General features: G+C 49.4%; 6 protein-coding genes across 6 annotated transcripts; 4 read left to right on the forward strand and 2 right to left on the reverse strand.

The window, feature by feature from the left end:
* Positions 1 to 155: 155 nt before the first annotated feature.
* ASPSYDRAFT_90079 (putative NADH-ubiquinone oxidoreductase 64 kDa subunit) lies at positions 156 to 2,476 on the forward strand (the record flags this gene model as incomplete). The annotated part of the gene is made up of 5 exons (XM_040852275.1): positions 156 to 981; positions 1,042 to 1,382; positions 1,431 to 1,581; positions 1,638 to 2,369; positions 2,460 to 2,476. The coding sequence occupies 5 exons, from the start codon at positions 156 to 158 to the stop codon at positions 2,474 to 2,476; spliced, it is 2,067 nt and encodes a 688-aa protein (XP_040701690.1).
* A 675-nt stretch (positions 2,477 to 3,151) lies between these two features.
* On the reverse strand, positions 3,152 to 4,524 carry ASPSYDRAFT_45848 (uncharacterized protein). The gene is made up of 4 exons (XM_040847120.1): positions 4,433 to 4,524; positions 4,296 to 4,375; positions 3,923 to 4,115; positions 3,152 to 3,719 (listed from the first exon to the last, which is right to left on the reverse strand). The coding sequence occupies exons 1-4, from the start codon at positions 4,448 to 4,450 to the stop codon at positions 3,198 to 3,200; spliced, it is 813 nt and encodes a 270-aa protein (XP_040701691.1). The 5' UTR covers positions 4,451 to 4,524; the 3' UTR covers positions 3,152 to 3,197.
* A 351-nt stretch (positions 4,525 to 4,875) lies between these two features.
* On the forward strand, positions 4,876 to 7,421 carry ASPSYDRAFT_45851 (uridine kinase family protein). The gene is made up of 8 exons (XM_040847121.1): positions 4,876 to 5,286; positions 5,371 to 5,498; positions 5,592 to 5,736; positions 5,813 to 5,855; positions 5,910 to 6,023; positions 6,086 to 6,127; positions 6,177 to 6,408; positions 6,473 to 7,421. Exons 1-8 carry the CDS (start codon positions 5,110 to 5,112, stop codon positions 6,954 to 6,956), a joined length of 1,365 nt encoding a protein of 454 aa, XP_040701692.1. The 5' UTR covers positions 4,876 to 5,109; the 3' UTR covers positions 6,957 to 7,421.
* Positions 7,356 to 9,609, forward strand: ASPSYDRAFT_90082 (pre-rRNA-processing protein ESF1; the record flags this gene model as incomplete). The annotated part of the gene is made up of 2 exons (XM_040852276.1): positions 7,356 to 7,422; positions 7,514 to 9,609. The coding sequence occupies 2 exons, from the start codon at positions 7,356 to 7,358 to the stop codon at positions 9,607 to 9,609; spliced, it is 2,163 nt and encodes a 720-aa protein (XP_040701693.1).
* Positions 9,610 to 10,688: 1,079 nt separating this feature from the next.
* On the forward strand, positions 10,689 to 14,288 carry ASPSYDRAFT_152683 (uncharacterized protein; the record flags this gene model as incomplete). The annotated part of the gene is made up of 1 exon (XM_040842216.1): positions 10,689 to 14,288. One exon carries the CDS (start codon positions 10,689 to 10,691, stop codon positions 14,286 to 14,288), a length of 3,600 nt encoding a protein of 1,199 aa, XP_040701694.1.
* Positions 14,289 to 14,707: 419 nt separating this feature from the next.
* Positions 14,708 to 17,302, reverse strand: ASPSYDRAFT_152776 (putative sugar hydrolase; the record flags this gene model as incomplete). The annotated part of the gene is made up of 6 exons (XM_040842228.1): positions 14,708 to 15,868; positions 15,932 to 16,209; positions 16,267 to 16,916; positions 16,973 to 17,036; positions 17,096 to 17,210; positions 17,270 to 17,302. 6 exons carry the CDS (start codon positions 17,300 to 17,302, stop codon positions 14,708 to 14,710), a joined length of 2,301 nt encoding a protein of 766 aa, XP_040701695.1.
* Positions 17,303 to 17,429: the final 127 nt, after the last annotated feature.

Raw genomic sequence — 17,429 nt, forward strand, 5'->3', positions numbered from 1 at the left:
ATTCCGCAGTGTCTCAATTCTCTCCATCCGCCTTTTGTGCTATCTTCCTTCATTCTTTTAATCACTCTTTAATTCAGGCTTGTCTCGATTCTCGTGGCGTTGACCGTCACCACGTCTCGGCTCTGTCGCTCCCTCTCCTCATCCTCCGTTGAGCCATGAGCGCTGCGCTGCGTTCGGTTCGTCCGGACGCCCTCGCGCCGAGGAGCACCGGACTCCTTTCGAGACAGGTACATGCCTCAAATCCTTCAATATTGCGTAGCTGTACTTCCGGGCGGCTCGCATATCATACCCAACGCAAACCCGTACGCCAATTCCTCGCGTCGCGTGCCTTCTTCAATCCTCGATTTTCGGTCCGACACAAATCCGCCGTTACCACACCAAAGGAAAATGAGAGTTCAAAGGCATTCCGCCTTCGGAATATAGTTGTTAAGGCTTTTGCCTACTGCGGGTTTTTCATTGTTATGACTGGTGGTGCCGTGGTGGCATTCTTCATTTACGATGCGACAACATATCGAGAACATCCAAGCGCTGAGGATATCCCGGTTTCCGAGCTGGCCCTTAACCCACGCCGTGGAGGACCGAAGAATTTACCAGTTGCTGAAGTTCTGGTGGGGGACAATGATTCCGATGCAATGCAGGAACAGAGAGACAAGCCCAGGCTCGTTATTTTAGGTACGGGCTGGGGTAGCGTCGCCCTGCTCAAACAGCTTAACCCTGGTGACTACCACGTTACCGTGGTTTCTCCGACCAACTATTTCCTGTTCACGCCCATGCTGCCTTCTGCGACTGTTGGGACGCTTGGACTAAGGTCGCTTGTTGAACCTGTTCGTCGCATTGTCCAGCGTGTCAACGGACATTTCCTTAAGGGAGAGGCTGTGGACGTTGATTTCTCAGAAAAATTGGTTGAAATAACCCAACTCGACGCCCAAGGAGAGAAGCAACATTTCTATCTCCCGTACGACAAGCTGGTGGTTGGTGTCGGTAAGTACTGTTAGTGCACGTGTCGTTGCGCGATGTACTAATCCAACTATCTCAACTTAGGCTGCGTTACAAATCCTCATGGTGTTCAAGGTTTGGAGAATTGCCATTTCTTAAAGTCCATAGACGACGCCCGCCGGATCAAGAATCAAGTGCTGGACAATATGGAACTCGCTTGCTTGCCGACCACTTCTGACGAGGAACGCAAACGTCTACTATCATTTGTTGTCTGCGGTGGTGGACCAACTGGTGTTGAATTCGCCTCGGAGCTCTTCGACCTTCTGAATGAAGATTTGCTCTATTCGTTCCCAAAGATACTTAGAAATGAGATCTCTGTCCATATCATTCAGAGTCGCAGTCACATTCTGAACACCTACGATGAAGCCCTCTCGAAATTTGCCGAGGTAGGTATTGGTCTTGTTGAACATTTGACGGACGGCTAATGAAAGTAGTCTCGGTTTGCGCGTGATGACGTTGATGTGCTGACAAACGCGAGAGTAAAAGAAGTACACTCTGACAAAGTCGTCTTTAGCCAAATAGAGAATGGCAAAACAATAACCAAGGAAATCCCTATGGGTTTCTGTCTATGGTCAACCGGCGTTGGTAAGCAAACGTTATCTGGAGGACCATCGCGTCAGCTCTGCTAATTAGTATAATAGCTCGCGCGGATCTCTGTCAGAAGATCTCGGACAAACTTGATTCTCAGAACAATAAGCATGCTTTAGAAACAGATTCCCACCTCCGCCTTATCGGAGCACCTCTTGGAGATGTGTACGCCATGGGCGACTGCTCCACTGTTCAAAATAACATAGCCCAACACATCCTGTCTTTCCTCCGCACCATCGCCTGGGAAAAGGGCAAGGACCCCAAGAAAGTCCACCTCACATTCCGTGAATGGCGAGATGTCGCCTCGCGAGTCAGAAAGCGTTTTCCCCAGGCCTCCAACCATCTCCGCCGCCTCGACAGGCTCTTCGAACAATACGACAAAGACCACTCCGGCACCCTAGACTACGACGAACTCTCCGAACTCCTCCACCAAATCGACACAAAACTTACTTCCTTGCCCGCAACCGCGCAACGCGCAAACCAACAGGGCGAATATCTCGGCCGCAAGCTTACTAAAATTGCCGCTGCTATGCCTGGCATGCAGGCTAATGAAATCGACCACGGCGACCTCGATGAAGCGGTTTACAAAGCCTTCCACTACAAACACCTCGGTAGCCTTGCGTACATCAGCAATGCTGCTATCTTCGACTTTGGCGGTGTGAATTTCGGTGGTGGTGTCCTGGCCATGTATCTCTGGCGTAGTGTTTACTTTGCCGAGAGTGTCAGTCTACGAACCCGGTGTATGCTCGCCATGGACTGGGCCAAGAGAGCACTTTTTGGGAGAGGTACGATACATTCATTGCCCCTCTCCGCTACATCCTGTTTTTATTTTAACCCTCTCGGGTATCCAACTAACATGGCTTCTCATCTTACAGATCTCATGAGCTTCTAAACGTCTTTAAAAAGACTCAATTGGAGAGAGATTTTTTTTTTTCCGCGCCCGTGGCCCCGAGATACATAGATTTGCGCCTCCACACTTGTATATCTTATCTTTGGAATATATCTGGAGCGGATATATTCAAATTTGTGTTATACTAGTTAGAGTTACTTTGTTAGGAGTTGATTCTTGATTGGAGAAATTTTCGGATACATAATCACACAAGGATTGATCTATAGCATTTGGTTTATATACGATCTTTTTTCGTTGATATTCTCTTGATTCAGTTCAGCTGGGGAGTGGGGGGAAATATATATACTTCATGTGTCGTTCGGTTTACCGAACACATAATATATTTCCGCATTCTCCTTTTTCGTACATCAGCGTCTAGTAGACGCGATTCATACAGAAATTGCTTTACCGTGGTCTAGTCCGAGTAACCAACAAGCGTGATATATAACCGTAATGGCCAGTGGGTTTGATTTTTTGCTTTTGTGATTGCACATCTAACGGGAACCACAAGGGCACGGGTATAGTGTCATTGACCATTTGCGGATTATTGCGAAGAACTGAAGACACTTTGTTTAGTTGCAATGTGAATTTACTTTCGATACAAATCTAATTGAGGGGAGGTAAAAGCCTCTACTCCCGAACGCCTATGCTTAACGAAACAATCCAATGGTCGAGAGTGTGATGATAATAACATAAAATGTATTAAACCGAAAGGCCCAGCCGGTCATGAAATCATCGGGTCAAGGTCTCCGTTATTGGTCATTACAGTGTCATTAGAAGCGCCATTCTGGCTGGCCCCCGTGGTGTCCTGGGAGGTATTACTATTGTTGGATTCCCCGAGTCCAAGGTCCAGCTTGTCGGGTATCTCTTTCTTAGCCTCTCGGGCCTTCTGCTCTGCCCAGGCATATAACCTGGCGAAGTCGCACAGTAAAGCCTCTGTACGAGAACCTTGGTCTTGCAGGATCGCTGCATTAACCTTGGCATATATATCCCTACGCAAATCGGAGTGGAGAAGAGGGGCTAGAGATGGTGTTAGGTTTTCCTTCGGGAAGATGAGAAGCGCAAGTGTCTTCTCAAGATCTTCAAGGAACTGAGGGTTTGTCGGCGCTCGTGGCGCGAGTTGCGAGGTCGCAAACTCGAGGGCGGGTGTGATGTCTCCATCCGGGTTCAAAGTGCATGAGCGAATTAACTCCACAAGCTGCAGGCGTAGTAACGAAAAATGCAAAGAGGGGTTTTCATCTAGGATCTGCATTGACCAGTCAGCAAACTGCCGCAATCAAAGCAATGGAAATAGGCAGATGTGGTGTTGCGTATGTTGATCATACTGAGGACTGAAGATGTTTGTTTATCAACAAAACCCAGAAGGGTAGTTCTGAGTGGTGCATGAAACTTGGTCTAATCATAACAAAAGGGGAACCGCACGAGCATACAGGGTGAAGTAATTCTTACCTGAGGATTGAGCTCATTGATCTTCTCGATTGCGGCCTTGATGTTCCCCGAATAGATAGCCGTTCGAATCTCAACCCGTTCCTGGATGGATTCGACGTCCACTTGCTGGATGTTGGCTTCGAGTGCAAACTTCTGTGCAGCAGCAGGGTAGCCATTGGTTACGAGGTAGTCCATGACCAATCTGTTCATATCACTTGAAGACGTTAGCGACAAGACATTAACTGAGATATGCTCGTATAAAGGCACGTAGACAGGAAGATATCAGAAACACAAGTTAATATGTTCTCCTCAAGGTGTTTGCAGAGAGATTCCCAACTTGAATATAAACGCATCATTGAGAGGGGCAGGGAGCTTCGAAGGGAAAGAAACGTACGTTTTGGACGGCTTGACCTCATCGACTTTGCGCTCAAAGCTTTGACATGTTGGCGTTGAAGTTGAGGGAGTTGGAGACACCTGCATCCCGTGTTAAAAACCGGCAAACACGGACGCACCAGACGCCGAGAGGCATACGTAATTAGCAGAAGACATGATTCCAAGACGGAGAGGAAACTGTTGGGCTATCAGGTGCCCTTGTACTTAATCATAGGCCGCCCGTGAAGATGGTGAACTTCGCAGACAGGAGCCATTAGGGTGTCTTGAGGGAGAAAAGGAGGGAAGAAAAATCAAGTGAGAGAAGAAGTGAAAAGAAGACGATGGGCGGAGACCGTCACGTGGTGTACGGTAAATCACAAAATCAGCAAGCGAACGTCATGCCCCGGCACTAGTCCAGATGCATCCAAGCGTTCTTTCCCCTTCTCATCGATTGGAATTGTGACTCTAAAGGGGACAATTATACCCACGTGGATTTCTAGCAGGCTTGGACCTGTATCGGGAATCGTGATACCAGAGGCTTGAATGCGAGAATACTTTTAAGTTCCTGAGTTACGCCTTGGGCCCGCGTCTGAAGCAGAGCAGCAAGCGCGCGCTAGTCCCGACTAGGAAGATATACCGCTTAAGAAAATGTTCCAGGTTTAGCCTCATCGCACTCTTCAGCGGCCTATCTCCCGCATTGAGTCTTGCAGACGCTCGTTATCAGCTCTTCCCTCGCTGGATCGACCCCTGTTGCCTACTCGAACCGATAATTCCCCTCTCGTGTGAGACTTGGATTTTCGAGCTGATACGCTCGTTATTTAGGAGTAGTAGGCATCATGGAGTCGATCCCGCCGGTGTACTCTGCTGCCACCAAGCCTGGGAAGCGTTACTCTCCACCATGGGCGGACTTGAGCATTATCGGGATTGCTGGTAGTTCTGGCTCTGGTAAAACGTCCGTGGCTATGGAAATTGTGAAGTCCTTGAACATACCTTGGGTTGTCATCCTTGTAATGGTACTATTAACCAAAGCGTCCAACTAGAAATGGACCCCTATATAGCCACCTCCTTCCGAACTCCTGAGATCTAACGAGTTGCAGGATTCTTTCTACAAAAGCTTAACTCCAGAACAGCATGAAAAAGCTCATGCGAACCAGTTTGACTTTGATAGCCCGGACTCAATTGATTTTGATGCTCTGGTGCAGTGCCTTAGAGATCTTAAACAAGGGTATAGTAGCCAGACTTTTCCGACTTGCGCCGCATATTCATTCCGCAGTCGATATGGTATTCCTGAAACTGACATTCCGTGGCCGTCTAAAAGAAAAAAAGTAGACATACCTGTCTATTCGTTCGTTCACCATCAACGACAACCGCAAACCACTCCCCTCTATTCTCCTCATGTCCTAATTCTCGAGGGAATCCTTGCACTTCATGATCCGAGGATCATGGATCTGTTAGACGTCAAAGTATGCTCCTTTCCCGTGTTTAGTGTTTTTCCTTTTCTTTTTTCCTTTTCTCACAAGGCTTACGTCCACGTTTCAGATCTTCGTAGAAGCGGATATGGACGTCTGCTTGGGACGTAGAGGTAAGAATCTACACTCTAAAGGCTCCACTAGATGTCTAACGAATACCGAACTAGTTTTACGTGACGTCAACGAAAGAGGTCGAGACATTGATGGAATCATCAAGCAGTGGTTCACCTTCGTCAAGCCTTCATACAAAAGATATATCGAGCCTCAAAGATCAGTTTCAGGTAAGATTGATGTTGTTCACCTGCCGCAAGATTGTAGATGTTGAGTCTGACCGCAAACTTAGACATTATCATTCCTCGAGGCATTGAAAACAAAACAGCTATTGGTAAGGTTTGCGTTCATGTTATCTAAGCTGATACTAACGAGCCCTCAAGGAATGGTTGTGCAACATATCCGGCGTAATCTGGAAGAAAAATCCGAGAAGCATAGTGCAACCCTCCAGGAGCTCAGGCGAATTGCATCTGAGGAACAGCTTTCCCCCAATGTCGTAATGATGCCGCAAACACCGCAGTTTGTTGGCATGAACACCATACTTCAAAATCCGGAAACGGAACAGGTCGACTTTGTCTTTTATTTCGACAGGCTTGCTGCGTTGTTGATTGAAAGGTACGTCTTCATATATTAGACAAAACTAGCCGACATCATGACTGATACTGTGCGACGGATGTAGGGCCCTAGATGGCACTTCATACACACCTAAAGCAGTAGAAACGCCTCAGCATACAAACTATGATGGGCTGAACCAGGAAGGAATTGTATCCGCCGTTGCTATCTTGAGAGGAGGATCATGCCTCGAGACCGCTCTTAAGCGGACAATCCCTGATTGTATCACCGGCCGCGTCCTCATTCGGACGAATGAACGGAATGAAGAACCCCAATTACATTATCTTAAGTTGCCGCTAGGTATTGAACGGCACTCTACGGTCATGCTCCTTGACCCCCAGATGTCGAGTGGAGGAGCAGCCTTGATGGCCGTTCGTGTGTTGATTGATCACGGCGTCGCCGAAGAGAAAATTGTCTTCGTTACCTGTGCAGCTGGTAAATCAGGCCTCAAGCGGTTAGGTGCCGTGTACCCGCACGTCAAGGTCATTGTTGGAAGGATCGAAGAGGAGAGAGAACTCCGATGGATGGAGAACAGATATTTTGGATGCTGAGGCTATAAATAGAGACGCAAGGAGTTTCCTATATATATACTGACTGTAGATACTGCTCCTCTAAAGAAAGGGAAGCCCTTTTTGTTTTTTGATGAATTTATGCCAAGCGATTCATATTTATTTTATTCTTTTTTTGATCTCAGCAATCTACCATGATTACCGTCCCGACTTTGATATGTTCTTCGGAGCGGAACGCACGGACCATTTCCGACGCCGCAGATTCTGTGGTTCCGCCCGCCAAAAAATATCAAGACTCAAAACTCTTTTTTTTCTTCCTGAAAGACCAAGATCATTAATTCACGAACACCGCGTTATTTTTGACTTCATCTCAAATTTACTCATCAACTTGCTGGTTACTTATCGCATAATCTTGAATACACCAACCCAGGCACCGCCAAAATGCCTGACGGCAAGAAAAGCAAGAAAGGCAGCGGAAGAGGTAAACGTGACGCTGGTCCAGTCATCAGTATGTATTTCCGTTCCTCGGTCATGCTCGGATGCTTCAAAGGACGAGGGAGATGACATTAATATAACTAACTTTGCTATTCTAATTACAGCCGATCCGCGATTTGCGAATATACAAACAGACCCTCGTTACCGCCTCCCCAGCAAACGGCACACACACGTCAAACTCGATAAACGGTTTTCGCACATCCTGCACGATAAGGATTTCTCGAGAAACGCTGCTGTTGATCGCTATGGACGAAAACTGGCTCGTGATGATACGAAGAAGCACCTTGAACGATTCTACCGACTCGGGGATGATGAAGACGACGAGGGTGAAAAGGATGAAGACGATGACATTAGCGTTGATGACGACGATGAGGTATTAAAAGAGTTGGAAAAGGCCGATAGCAGAGCGCCAGGGTATGATCCAGCGCGTGATGGTGGCTTTTCCTCTTCGTCTTCGGAGGAAGAGTCAAGTGAAGATGAGGATGAGGAGGATGAAGACGAGGAAGCTGTCGGGGGCGAGGAATTGGATTTCCCCGATAAGCAAAGGGAGGATGTGCCCATTGGAGAAGTCACGAATCGGATCGCTGTGGTTAACCTGGATTGGGATAACATTCGGGCCGAAGATTTGATGGCTGTCTTTTCGAGCTTTACATCTGCCGGCGGTCGGGTGTCGAAAGTTGTTGTTTATCCTAGTGAGTTTGGAAAGGAACGTATGGAGAAGGAGGAAACAGAAGGGCCTCCGCGGGAAATTTTCGCTACGAAAGAGGACGACGAAGATGATGAGGATGAGGAAGAGGAGCTTGACCCTGAAGAGGAGGAAGAAAATATCAAAAAATCGATACTCAAGGAGGACAAGGGCGAAGAGTTTAACACCACGCAACTCCGGAAATACCAGTTAGAACGACTACGCTACTTCTACGCTATTTTGACATTTTCATCAAAAGAGGTCGCAAAGCATGTTTATGACAATGTTGATGGAGCGGAATATCTTACGAGCGCAAACTTTTTCGATCTTCGTTTTGTGCCCGATGAGACCGATTTCTCTGATGACCAGCCACGAGACGAATGCGAGCGGATTCCGGATGGATATCAACCGAACGACTTCGTGACCGATGCTCTTCAACATAGCAAGGTCAAGCTGACCTGGGATATGGATGATAAGTCGCGCAAGGAAGCGCAGGCCCGAGCTTTCCGAGGAAGCCGAAAAGAGATCGACGAAAATGATTTAAAGGCTTATCTTGCCAGTGATAGTTCCGACGACGAAGAGGATGGAGGTGTGGATATCGTCGATGGCACAAAGGGAGAGGGATCCAAAATCTCACAGAAGGAGGAAGAGCGACAACGCATGCGAGCACTTCTTGGCCTGAGCGCACAGCCTGCCCAATCCTCCAAATCGGATGGTCCCGTTGGCGAGATGGAAGTTACTTTCACGTCTGGTTTGGCTGGTGGTCCCAACCGCGACACTATATTCGAGAATGAGCCCGAAGAGACTAGCGTTGAGAAATACTTGCGCAAAGAACGCGAGAGAAAAAAGCGACGAAAGGAGAAGCTGAAGGGCGGCAAGATGGACGATGCTGATGCTGATGACGATGACAAGGACGGCGCAGACGAAGAGAAGCCACAGGGAGAGGAAGATTTGGGCTTCAATGACCCTTTCTTCGAAGATCCCTCTGACAAGGCAGCTACCGCGGCTCGCCGCAAAGAGGAGAAACGCAGGAAGCGAGAGGAGCGTGAAGCTGAGGAAACAGCCGCTGCAGCCAAGCGGGCAGAACTAGAATTGCTGATGATGGACGACGATGATTCTAAATCTGGAATGAGGCACTTTGATATGAACGAGATTGCCAAGGCGGAGAAGCAAGCCCGCAAGAAGAAGGGCAAGGGCAAGGGCAAGGGCAAGGATCAAGCAGCGCAAGAAGCCACCGATAACTTCGAAATGGATGTCAGCGATCCACGATTTTCCCGACTTTTCCAAAACCACGAATTTGCAATCGACCCTACCAACCCCCGGTTCAAACCCACATCAGGTATGAAAGCTCTGCTGGAGGAGGGCCGCAAACGCCGCCGGGAGCGGGATGAGCGTGGAGATGAGGAAGATCAGACTCGCGATTCGAGGACGAAGAAAAAGCGGTCTAAGAAGAGCAATGGTACGGATGATTTGAAGAATTTGGTGGAGAAGGTGAAGCGGAAGACGAAGGCTTGATTGATTGATCATGCTTGTGCTTGTATAGATCTACTGTTTTTCGCGCCACGTCGACCCAAAAGCGACTTCGGAATTTTGAGCATATACCACCATTTGAATGACTCGTGTCACAACGGTATATTTGCCCTCTTATTGAACTAATATTTTGCGCCGTAGACTAGAGGCCCTAGCTCTGGAATTTGCTTCTTTCTTTCCTTCTTCCCCTGCGCCTCTGTCCCCATTAGTACATCAACTCCTCGGGCCCAATATAAACACCCGATGCAATTTTAATGTAGCTTGCGATAGAAAATTTCCATCCCGGCGGTCATTGCTTGTCGCATCCATGTTCGTACATGCAGTAGCAAGGCTGGTTGTGTAACGCACCTGGTCATTTGCATCTGGTCTGACCAAGAGAAGCGTCTCTGCTGTACCAATCGGCGTCTGGAGGCATACCCAAGCGACGTGATCGGTGGTGAAGAATCTCCTGACCTCCAAGAGGCTGCAGGATGTGAACCGCAAGAGTGCAATGAGACAAGGGTATGTGAGTATAGAGGGCGCCTCGAGGTGGCATTCACTCACCGCCCTTTCGGCTTCTTCACCAACCCGAAGGCCCCAACCACTTTCCGTCCCCATCCCTCCTCCACCCCTCTACTCCCCCTCCTCGGCTGCTCATCTACTTACCACGCGCGTTGAAGTGTGGTGGGTGTTTCCAATTCCTATGTACCGTGGTTTCTGAGTCATCTGTCCAGCCTCTTTCGTTGCTATCACCACAAGGCAACGTCCACCGGGTCCGATACAGATCGGCTGCCCCTCGGGTCGACGGATTCCCGAGAATGATCCTCCTGCGGTAGATTGAGTGATGGGAACTACAGTTCAGTTTTGTCTGGCTGTCGGCAATTTGAATTCGATCTTGTTTGGCCTGTGCCTATTTGTTTAGGATCATCGGGTGATCTATTCGCCTTGTTCTGGGTGGAATCCAATTTCCCAGTGTTGACCTCTATTTGTCTGCTCTGTTCTTGCATTTTTATAGCTTGCCTTCCTTTTGAATGTGGCATTTTCCTTCTTTTTGTCGACTCTAGAGATATATCTGTGGTGTCATAATGCTCGGCCGACTTTTGAACACTGCCGCCTCGACTCTGAATCCCTCGGCGTACTCGACCAAACCGACCCCACAGCTTGAGTCGGTCACTGAAGAGGAGCATACGTCCGGTCTTTTATTTCCCGATGCGAGCGTGCTTCGTCGCTCAAATACGCACGCGTTTCCTCTACAAACCGCTTTCAATTCCCCCAATGCCTCCGCAGCTGGTGCCTACGATGACCGTGCTGGCGTGGAGTTGGATCCTCTCAAGGACTTCCGAGTGATAATTGCCCAGAATTCGCTTGGGGATAGAGAACCGTGTATTCTCCTGGACTCGAGAGCTGATACATTGGAACCGCCGTCTCCAGGACTTGGATTGGAGCCCCAAGTGTTTGAGACTTCCGGGCCGAGACATGCACGCACCATCTCTTCACTCTCCCGAGGGCGGCGGGGTTATCTGTCCCAATCGTCATTAGCAGACCAAAGCCCGCTCTCATTTGCAGCTGATATGCGCAGGACGTCGCCGACGTCCTCTAGTGCGTTCGCGCGTGCCCGCGGCCGTAGTTCAACAATGGCCCAAGCTGGAGGGCTACAAGAACCTGCTCATTCGCGCCAGCCGACAGATATGAATGATGCAGGTCTATTGAACTGTATATTTGGCAGCAGTGCATTTAGCTACCGTGGCTCGTCCACAAAGATGCATATAATCTCTGCTGATGATGCACCGGGCGAGGCCGGCAATGCGTCCCCTGCAAACCGAAATTCTTTTACGCGATCGTTTACTACTGGAAGCTCCTCAGGATTTACCGGCACTAACCGTGCTGACCACAAGCCTCGCTCAAAAGTGACTATTCTTCTGACAAGGATGTTCAGCGTCAACTTGCCTGAGGCAGGCGATGCATCTGAGGGGCAAGAGTTTGCTTCCTCGCTACACCAAGACTCCTTACCGGAGACTGGTTATCCTTTCCCAGACGTTACAAAGCGTAAGAAAATCAAAGAGAAGAAAACGCCGATGTACGCAGTTGCCATCACGATCCAGATCCCACTGTTGCCCCGGAATGCTGCGAGACCAGTTTCTCGATTCAGTACTCAGGGTCAGGACTCACCCAAACCGGGGATGTCTTGCTCATTAGACTCGGACTACCGCTGGCGTGGTGGGCTCCTTGATGACACTGCTGCGTCTGCTCCTGCTAGCTTGGACGAACGGATTGATCTTCTGGTGGACCATTGGGACGTTATTAACCGCACATTGTCACATCTCGAGAGGTTATCGCGAAACGAGATACTCTTTCTGTTGAAGAGAGTTGATACCTCGGGGATGCACCCGAAACCCGCAAAGCCTCCAAATATGCAAAGAACTAATCAAACATTCCTTCACTTACCGGCGAACGTTTTGGCGCTTAATTCGAGATTGAAAGAAGAAGCTTCTCGAAGTGCTCGCCGTATCAGCAGTGCGCTACATATCCCCAATGTAATAACGGGACAAAGTCGCTGGGGTGTATGGCGCGAGGAGGGTCGTTCGATCGTGCGGAATCTTGGCGACAAGGAGCATAGCTTTTTCTTCCTCGTCCTAATCACTGCCTTTTTGGGAAATCACACGGAGTGGTTGAATGCTTTAGGCCCTGACTGGTACCGACGGCGGCACTATCTACAGCAAAAAGCACAGCAAGATACAGAACCTGCCCTTCCTAATAGGACGGTAATTGTCTCTCCTGATAAGATGACTGCACGGCGACTCATCTTTCTCCTGTCGGCGTTTCTTCCACCAAAGCAACGCTTTGAACCACTTCCTTCCCCTCTTCGACCGGGCACCTCTGCCTCAACCCGTGCCGTCTCCCAAAGCCCGCCTAACGTACCTGTCTTGCGGCAAGAGCCACTTCGCAGAGCTATAGAACGGCGATCTCGCGTACAACGGTTGAATCTCGCCGATAGGGATAATCATCACCGATCTGTTAGTGCTTCGTCGAATGAGACGGCTCATCGGTCGGCAGATGATGCTGAGAATGATGTTAGCACATATCGCAGGGGCTCAGATGCTCGTTCGGTCAGGACAATTGGGATTCCGATGCATGCAAACCATGCACGCAGCAAAAATATTAGTACGGCGACAACATCAACCGCAAATCCTGGTAGCGCAGTTCCTGTGCCCCACTTTGCGTCCCAAGGACGAACTGAAAGGGAAGGGGCTGATCAGGCTCTTGAAGATGGGGCGGATAGTTTAGCATCCGAGACTCTGTTGAAAAACTTACAAAGAAGCGAAAGCTCAACAGTAAGCGTCAACAGTAGCCTTCCCTCTGCCGGAGGTCGGTGGGGTAGTCTATTCAGCGGCCTCTGGAGCTCTCGCCAGGAATCATCAACGGACTATGGCAGTGCTGGCCCGTCGTTTGAACATCGTCAGCGTTCAACGTCGATCTATAGCAACCAATCCAAACGGAACCCTCCGACTCTTGACCAGATGGTTGAAGAAGCATCTGGCAAAGAGCCTTCCCAGATCGCTAGTAGTGCCACCATCTCAATCCCGCAACCCCCAAATTCTCAACGAAAGTTTGAAGAGGACACACAAGACCTGTCTTCAACAACGGACAACGCTAAGGAAACGTCGCTGAAGCTATCTGTCCGTGAAGAGGATGGGATCGTCGATGTTGAACTGCCATTGCCCGGGTTTGTTTCACTGTCTTCGTCTGGTGAATCCACCATGGCATCTCCGAAGAAGACTCGAACGTCGATAACGAGCATTGATGCCCTCGGATCCACTCATAGTAGTGGCTCGGGTTTCCATCACCAGTCGAAAGACAATGATGGCCCGAATATTAACGTCGCTGGGTGGTTAAAAACTTTCCATTACGACTTTTTACTTCAGGGAGTACGACCTTATTCCACTCTGGAGTCTGATATTAAGCGTGCAATGCAATCAGAACCCACTCCAAACAGCGCTATGACTTTGGATGCTGACGGGTCAGAGAAATGGGTGGATGTTGCAACGACTTTGATTGCAGATGTGCGAACCTTCACTGTGAAGCGGTTGCGCCTCAGACGTAGAATTGTCGGGGCCAGCTCTGAGAAATCACCGACGTCGCCACGCGGAATATCGACACCGCCGGGTGCTCCCCGTCATGTTCCGGGAGGTTCCATTTCCACCTCCCAGCTTAGCGGTTACTTCTCCTCTGCCATGAGCTCGGCTTTGCCATCCCCTAGCCCTCGGACGGATGGGTACAATATCGGCGAGGTGGAAGAACGATTTGTTGAAGAGCTTGTGATGGACTTAGACGGGACCCTTGTGGATGCCCTGGAACGCGTGCTAGCCCAAAGTGGCCCCTCTTCTTTGGCGCCCACCCGAGCACCATCCCCGTCCCGATCTCGGAAGGAGAATGACAAAACCCCAGAGTATATGACTATGCGAGAGGATATCCCTCCACTTGAAGCTCCTCGTACTGAATGTCGCCGTGTAGTCCTGGGGGCACTGGAAGAGATAGTCCGCAGCGTCACAGCTGAGCATTGCCGTGAAGACGAGGGGGGAATCGGCCTGACCGAGAGAGAGCGCAAGCGTTTGTTGTCAGGGGTCGATAACACACTAAGAGAAGGGGTCCGAAGATGGCTTCTTGATGTTGAAGAAGCGTGGTAGAACCCCCTCTCGTCAACAACCACTTATAACAATCCGTTCCAGTTGGAATTTTTCTCTCTCGACTTACACCTTAGCATTTTAATTCTTAAATTTGCAGCATTTTGCCTCGGTACCAACCCGCGGGTCTTTATTTGTTGGTTGTTTATCTGTGGCGGTTTTTGTGTGTTTTTTTCTCGTTTTGATTATGATACCCATGTGTTTGAGAGTTTCGGCTTAGTTTCGTTACCACAGCCTCTGCACGATACGTGATACGCTAACGGCCTCCATACATAAATCTGAATCACTCGTCAAGACCTTGTATTGTCTATCAGTCTAGAGTAAGAGCGAATCACCACCTAGGGTAATAAGTCGGGCACAATACTATGTATAACAATGGAAACAAGGACCGGGAAGGTTGATCTAACTCGAAATGAACGAGTTTAGTGGCCAACCCAATTCACCTGGACGCTTGTCTCATCGTCACTATCAACAGTAGCTATAACATCGCCACTCTCTCCATCACACTTAACTGTCAGAACATTCAACACCTCGTGCGTATTCGCCGGATCAACAATCTCAACCTTTACCTCCTTGCCACCCAAATCCCCATTAACCAAAACCTCCAGCCCATCGAGTGCATCGCCCTCGGGCCGTTCCAGCGTCGGGTTCAACGGTGTTACCGACCCGGGCCGGACAAGTATCGGCAAGGTGTCGAACCCATGCGTCTCCGTATACCAACGCCCGGACTCGTATGTTTTCTCATGATCAAACCAAGAGATCCAGCTCCCATCATCATCCTGAGACGTTCTGGGAACATAGAAAGTCACAGACCCTTTATCCGAAAACACAGGTGCAACGAGCAAATTGCTCCCAAACATATACTGCGTATCCAGCGAATACGTATTCAAGTCCTCCGGAAACTCAACGAACATGGGGCGCATCAACGGTGTCCCTTCTCTATGTCCAGTCAAAGCCTCAGTGAGGAGATACGGTGTAAGTGTGATTTTGCGCTTCACGCAGTCCCGGAGCACATCAGAGCAATCCTCACCGTAGATCCAGGGCACTCGGAACGAAGAGCTTCCATGGAGCCGGGAATGCGACGACAGAAGCCCGAATTGGACCCAGCGCTTATACAATGCTGGCGGTGGGGTTCCTTCGAACCCGCCTATGTCTGACGCCCAGAAGATATATCCGCATAGGGAGAGGGAGAGACCGCCCCGTAGCGACTCAGCCATGGCTTCGTAGGTTGATTCACAGTCGCCGCCCCAGTGGACGGGGTACTTCTGGCCGCCGACGGAGGTGGAGCGGGCGAAGAGGAGGCTGTTTGAGGGACCCGAGACTGATGTCATGCTCTCATAGACGATCTTGTTGTAGAGGAGGGCGTAATAGTTGTGCATTTTGACGGGATCCGAGTTATCGTGGTACTTGATGTTCTTGTATGGTATGCGTTCGGCGAAGTCGGTTTTGAAGGTGTCAATGCCCATTTCCATTAACCGGGTTAAGTGCTCGCAGTACCAGGCGCTGGCGTCGGGGTTTGTGAAATCGACGACAGCCATGCCTGCCTGCCAGAGGTCCCATTGCCAGACTGAGCCGTCGGTTCTCTGTTAGTAGGACTGTTGGTTAGTGACTTGGCTGATAATAAGGCGTTATTGACAAAGACGAACCTTGATGAAATACCCATTTTCTTTTCCGATCTTGAAGAGAGGAGAGGCCTGCCCAACGTACGGATTGATCCAGATACTAAGCTTAAGTCCTCGATCCTTGAGGCGTTGGAGGTACCCAGCTGCGTCAGGGAACATTTCAGAGTCGAATTCAAAATCACACCATTGGTACGACTTCATCCAGAAGCAGTCAAAGTGGAATACCCCAAGCGGAAGATCTCGGTCTTTGAAGCCGTCCAGGAAACTAGTCACGGTTTCCTCATCGTAGTTTGTGGTGAAACCTGAAAGCCACAGATTAGCAGAAGGATATGCTAGAGATAAGAGAGCAAAGTGCGCACTTGTCGTAAGCCACAGATTATAACTCCAGGCGGGAACCAAACTAGGACGGCCGGTCAAAGCCGTATACCGGGCCAGAATCTCCTTGGGCGTATCCCCTTGAATGATGAAATATTCCAATTCCTCACCAGGGATCGAGAGATTGACCCTAGTGGTCCTTTCAGATTGTAGTTCCAAGCTCACCTTGCCGGGATTATTCACAAAAACACCGTAACCATTCGAGCTGATATAGAACGGGATATTCTTGTAAGCCAATTCAGATGAAGTGCCGCCGTCTTCGTTCCAGATATCCACGCTCTGACCGTTCTTAACGAAGGGACCGAATCGCTCGCCGAGTCCGTAGAGTTTCTCTCCGACGCCGACATCGAGACCCGCAAGCATGTATCCCTGACGCTCAAAGAATATGCCATCCTCGAAGCGGGATTTCGGGGTTGTTTGGTCCCCTATATATCCGATCGAGCGCCATGAGTGGCCTGTGAGTTTTCCCCTTGCGCTAGAGAAGACGAAACCCATTTCGTTGGGAGCTGTGTTGATGTCTAGACTGAGAGGACCACTGGCGTAGCTTAAACTTTTGCCCTTTTCGTATATTATGCTGGTATGGCCTTCAGTGGTGGATAGTTCGTAATGCGGTCCATTGTCTAGCCCGCCAGCCCTGTACACAAGATGCGGTTAGAGACCTTTAGAATCGAGTGACGGAGAACAACGAACCAATGGACAAATTTGACACCAATGATGCCCTCCAGCGGAGAGGTCACGCGTGCAGAGACGGTAGCTGTCAACAGAAAATCTTGAGTTATCATCCTAAGCACCAGCTGGCCAGAATAAACTCACGAGAGTTCAGTGTATCTCCGCGGTGTCGTTGGAACTTGTTCAGCAATAGATTCACTGCATCCCTCTCAATATCCAACCGCTCGACATTGCTCATCCAGTCTATACGAATTCCCTCCTATATCGTGATTTGTCAGCTCATCGACGATGTGTCGAGACGGGTCGAAATATCCTCACCCGCAGGAGCCACATGCCCTCAGTGAACTTCATCGTGAAAAGAACAAGCTGTGATTTCCCACAATCAAGAAAGAATGACTGAATCAATCAAGCAGATGAAGTGTTTCAAGAACCAGACAAGTGAGGGAAAACCCCCGGACTATATTTATCCTTCTCGATT

This window comes from Aspergillus sydowii (genome assembly GCF_001890705.1).
Source record: "Aspergillus sydowii CBS 593.65 unplaced genomic scaffold ASPSYscaffold_6, whole genome shotgun sequence".
NCBI lineage: Eukaryota > Fungi > Ascomycota > Eurotiomycetes > Eurotiales > Aspergillaceae > Aspergillus > Aspergillus sydowii.

Coding starts and splice junctions, on each gene's coding strand:
- ASPSYDRAFT_45851 (XM_040847121.1), top strand. CDS start 5,110: ATGGAGTCGATCCCGCCGGTGTACTCTGCTGCCACCAAGCCTGGGAAG. Junction 5,287..5,370: donor GGGTTGTCATCCTTGTAATG/GTACTATTAACC, acceptor AACGAGTTGCAG/GATTCTTTCTACAAAAGCTT. Junction 6,409..6,472: donor GCTGCGTTGTTGATTGAAAG/GTACGTCTTCAT, acceptor CGACGGATGTAG/GGCCCTAGATGGCACTTCAT.
- ASPSYDRAFT_45848 (XM_040847120.1), bottom strand. Junction 4,116..4,295: donor GAGGTCAAGCCGTCCAAAAC/GTACGTTTCTTT, acceptor AACGTCTTCAAG/TGATATGAACAGATTGGTCA. Junction 3,720..3,922: donor TCAATGAGCTCAATCCTCAG/GTAAGAATTACT, acceptor TGGTCAATGCAG/ATCCTAGATGAAAACCCCTC.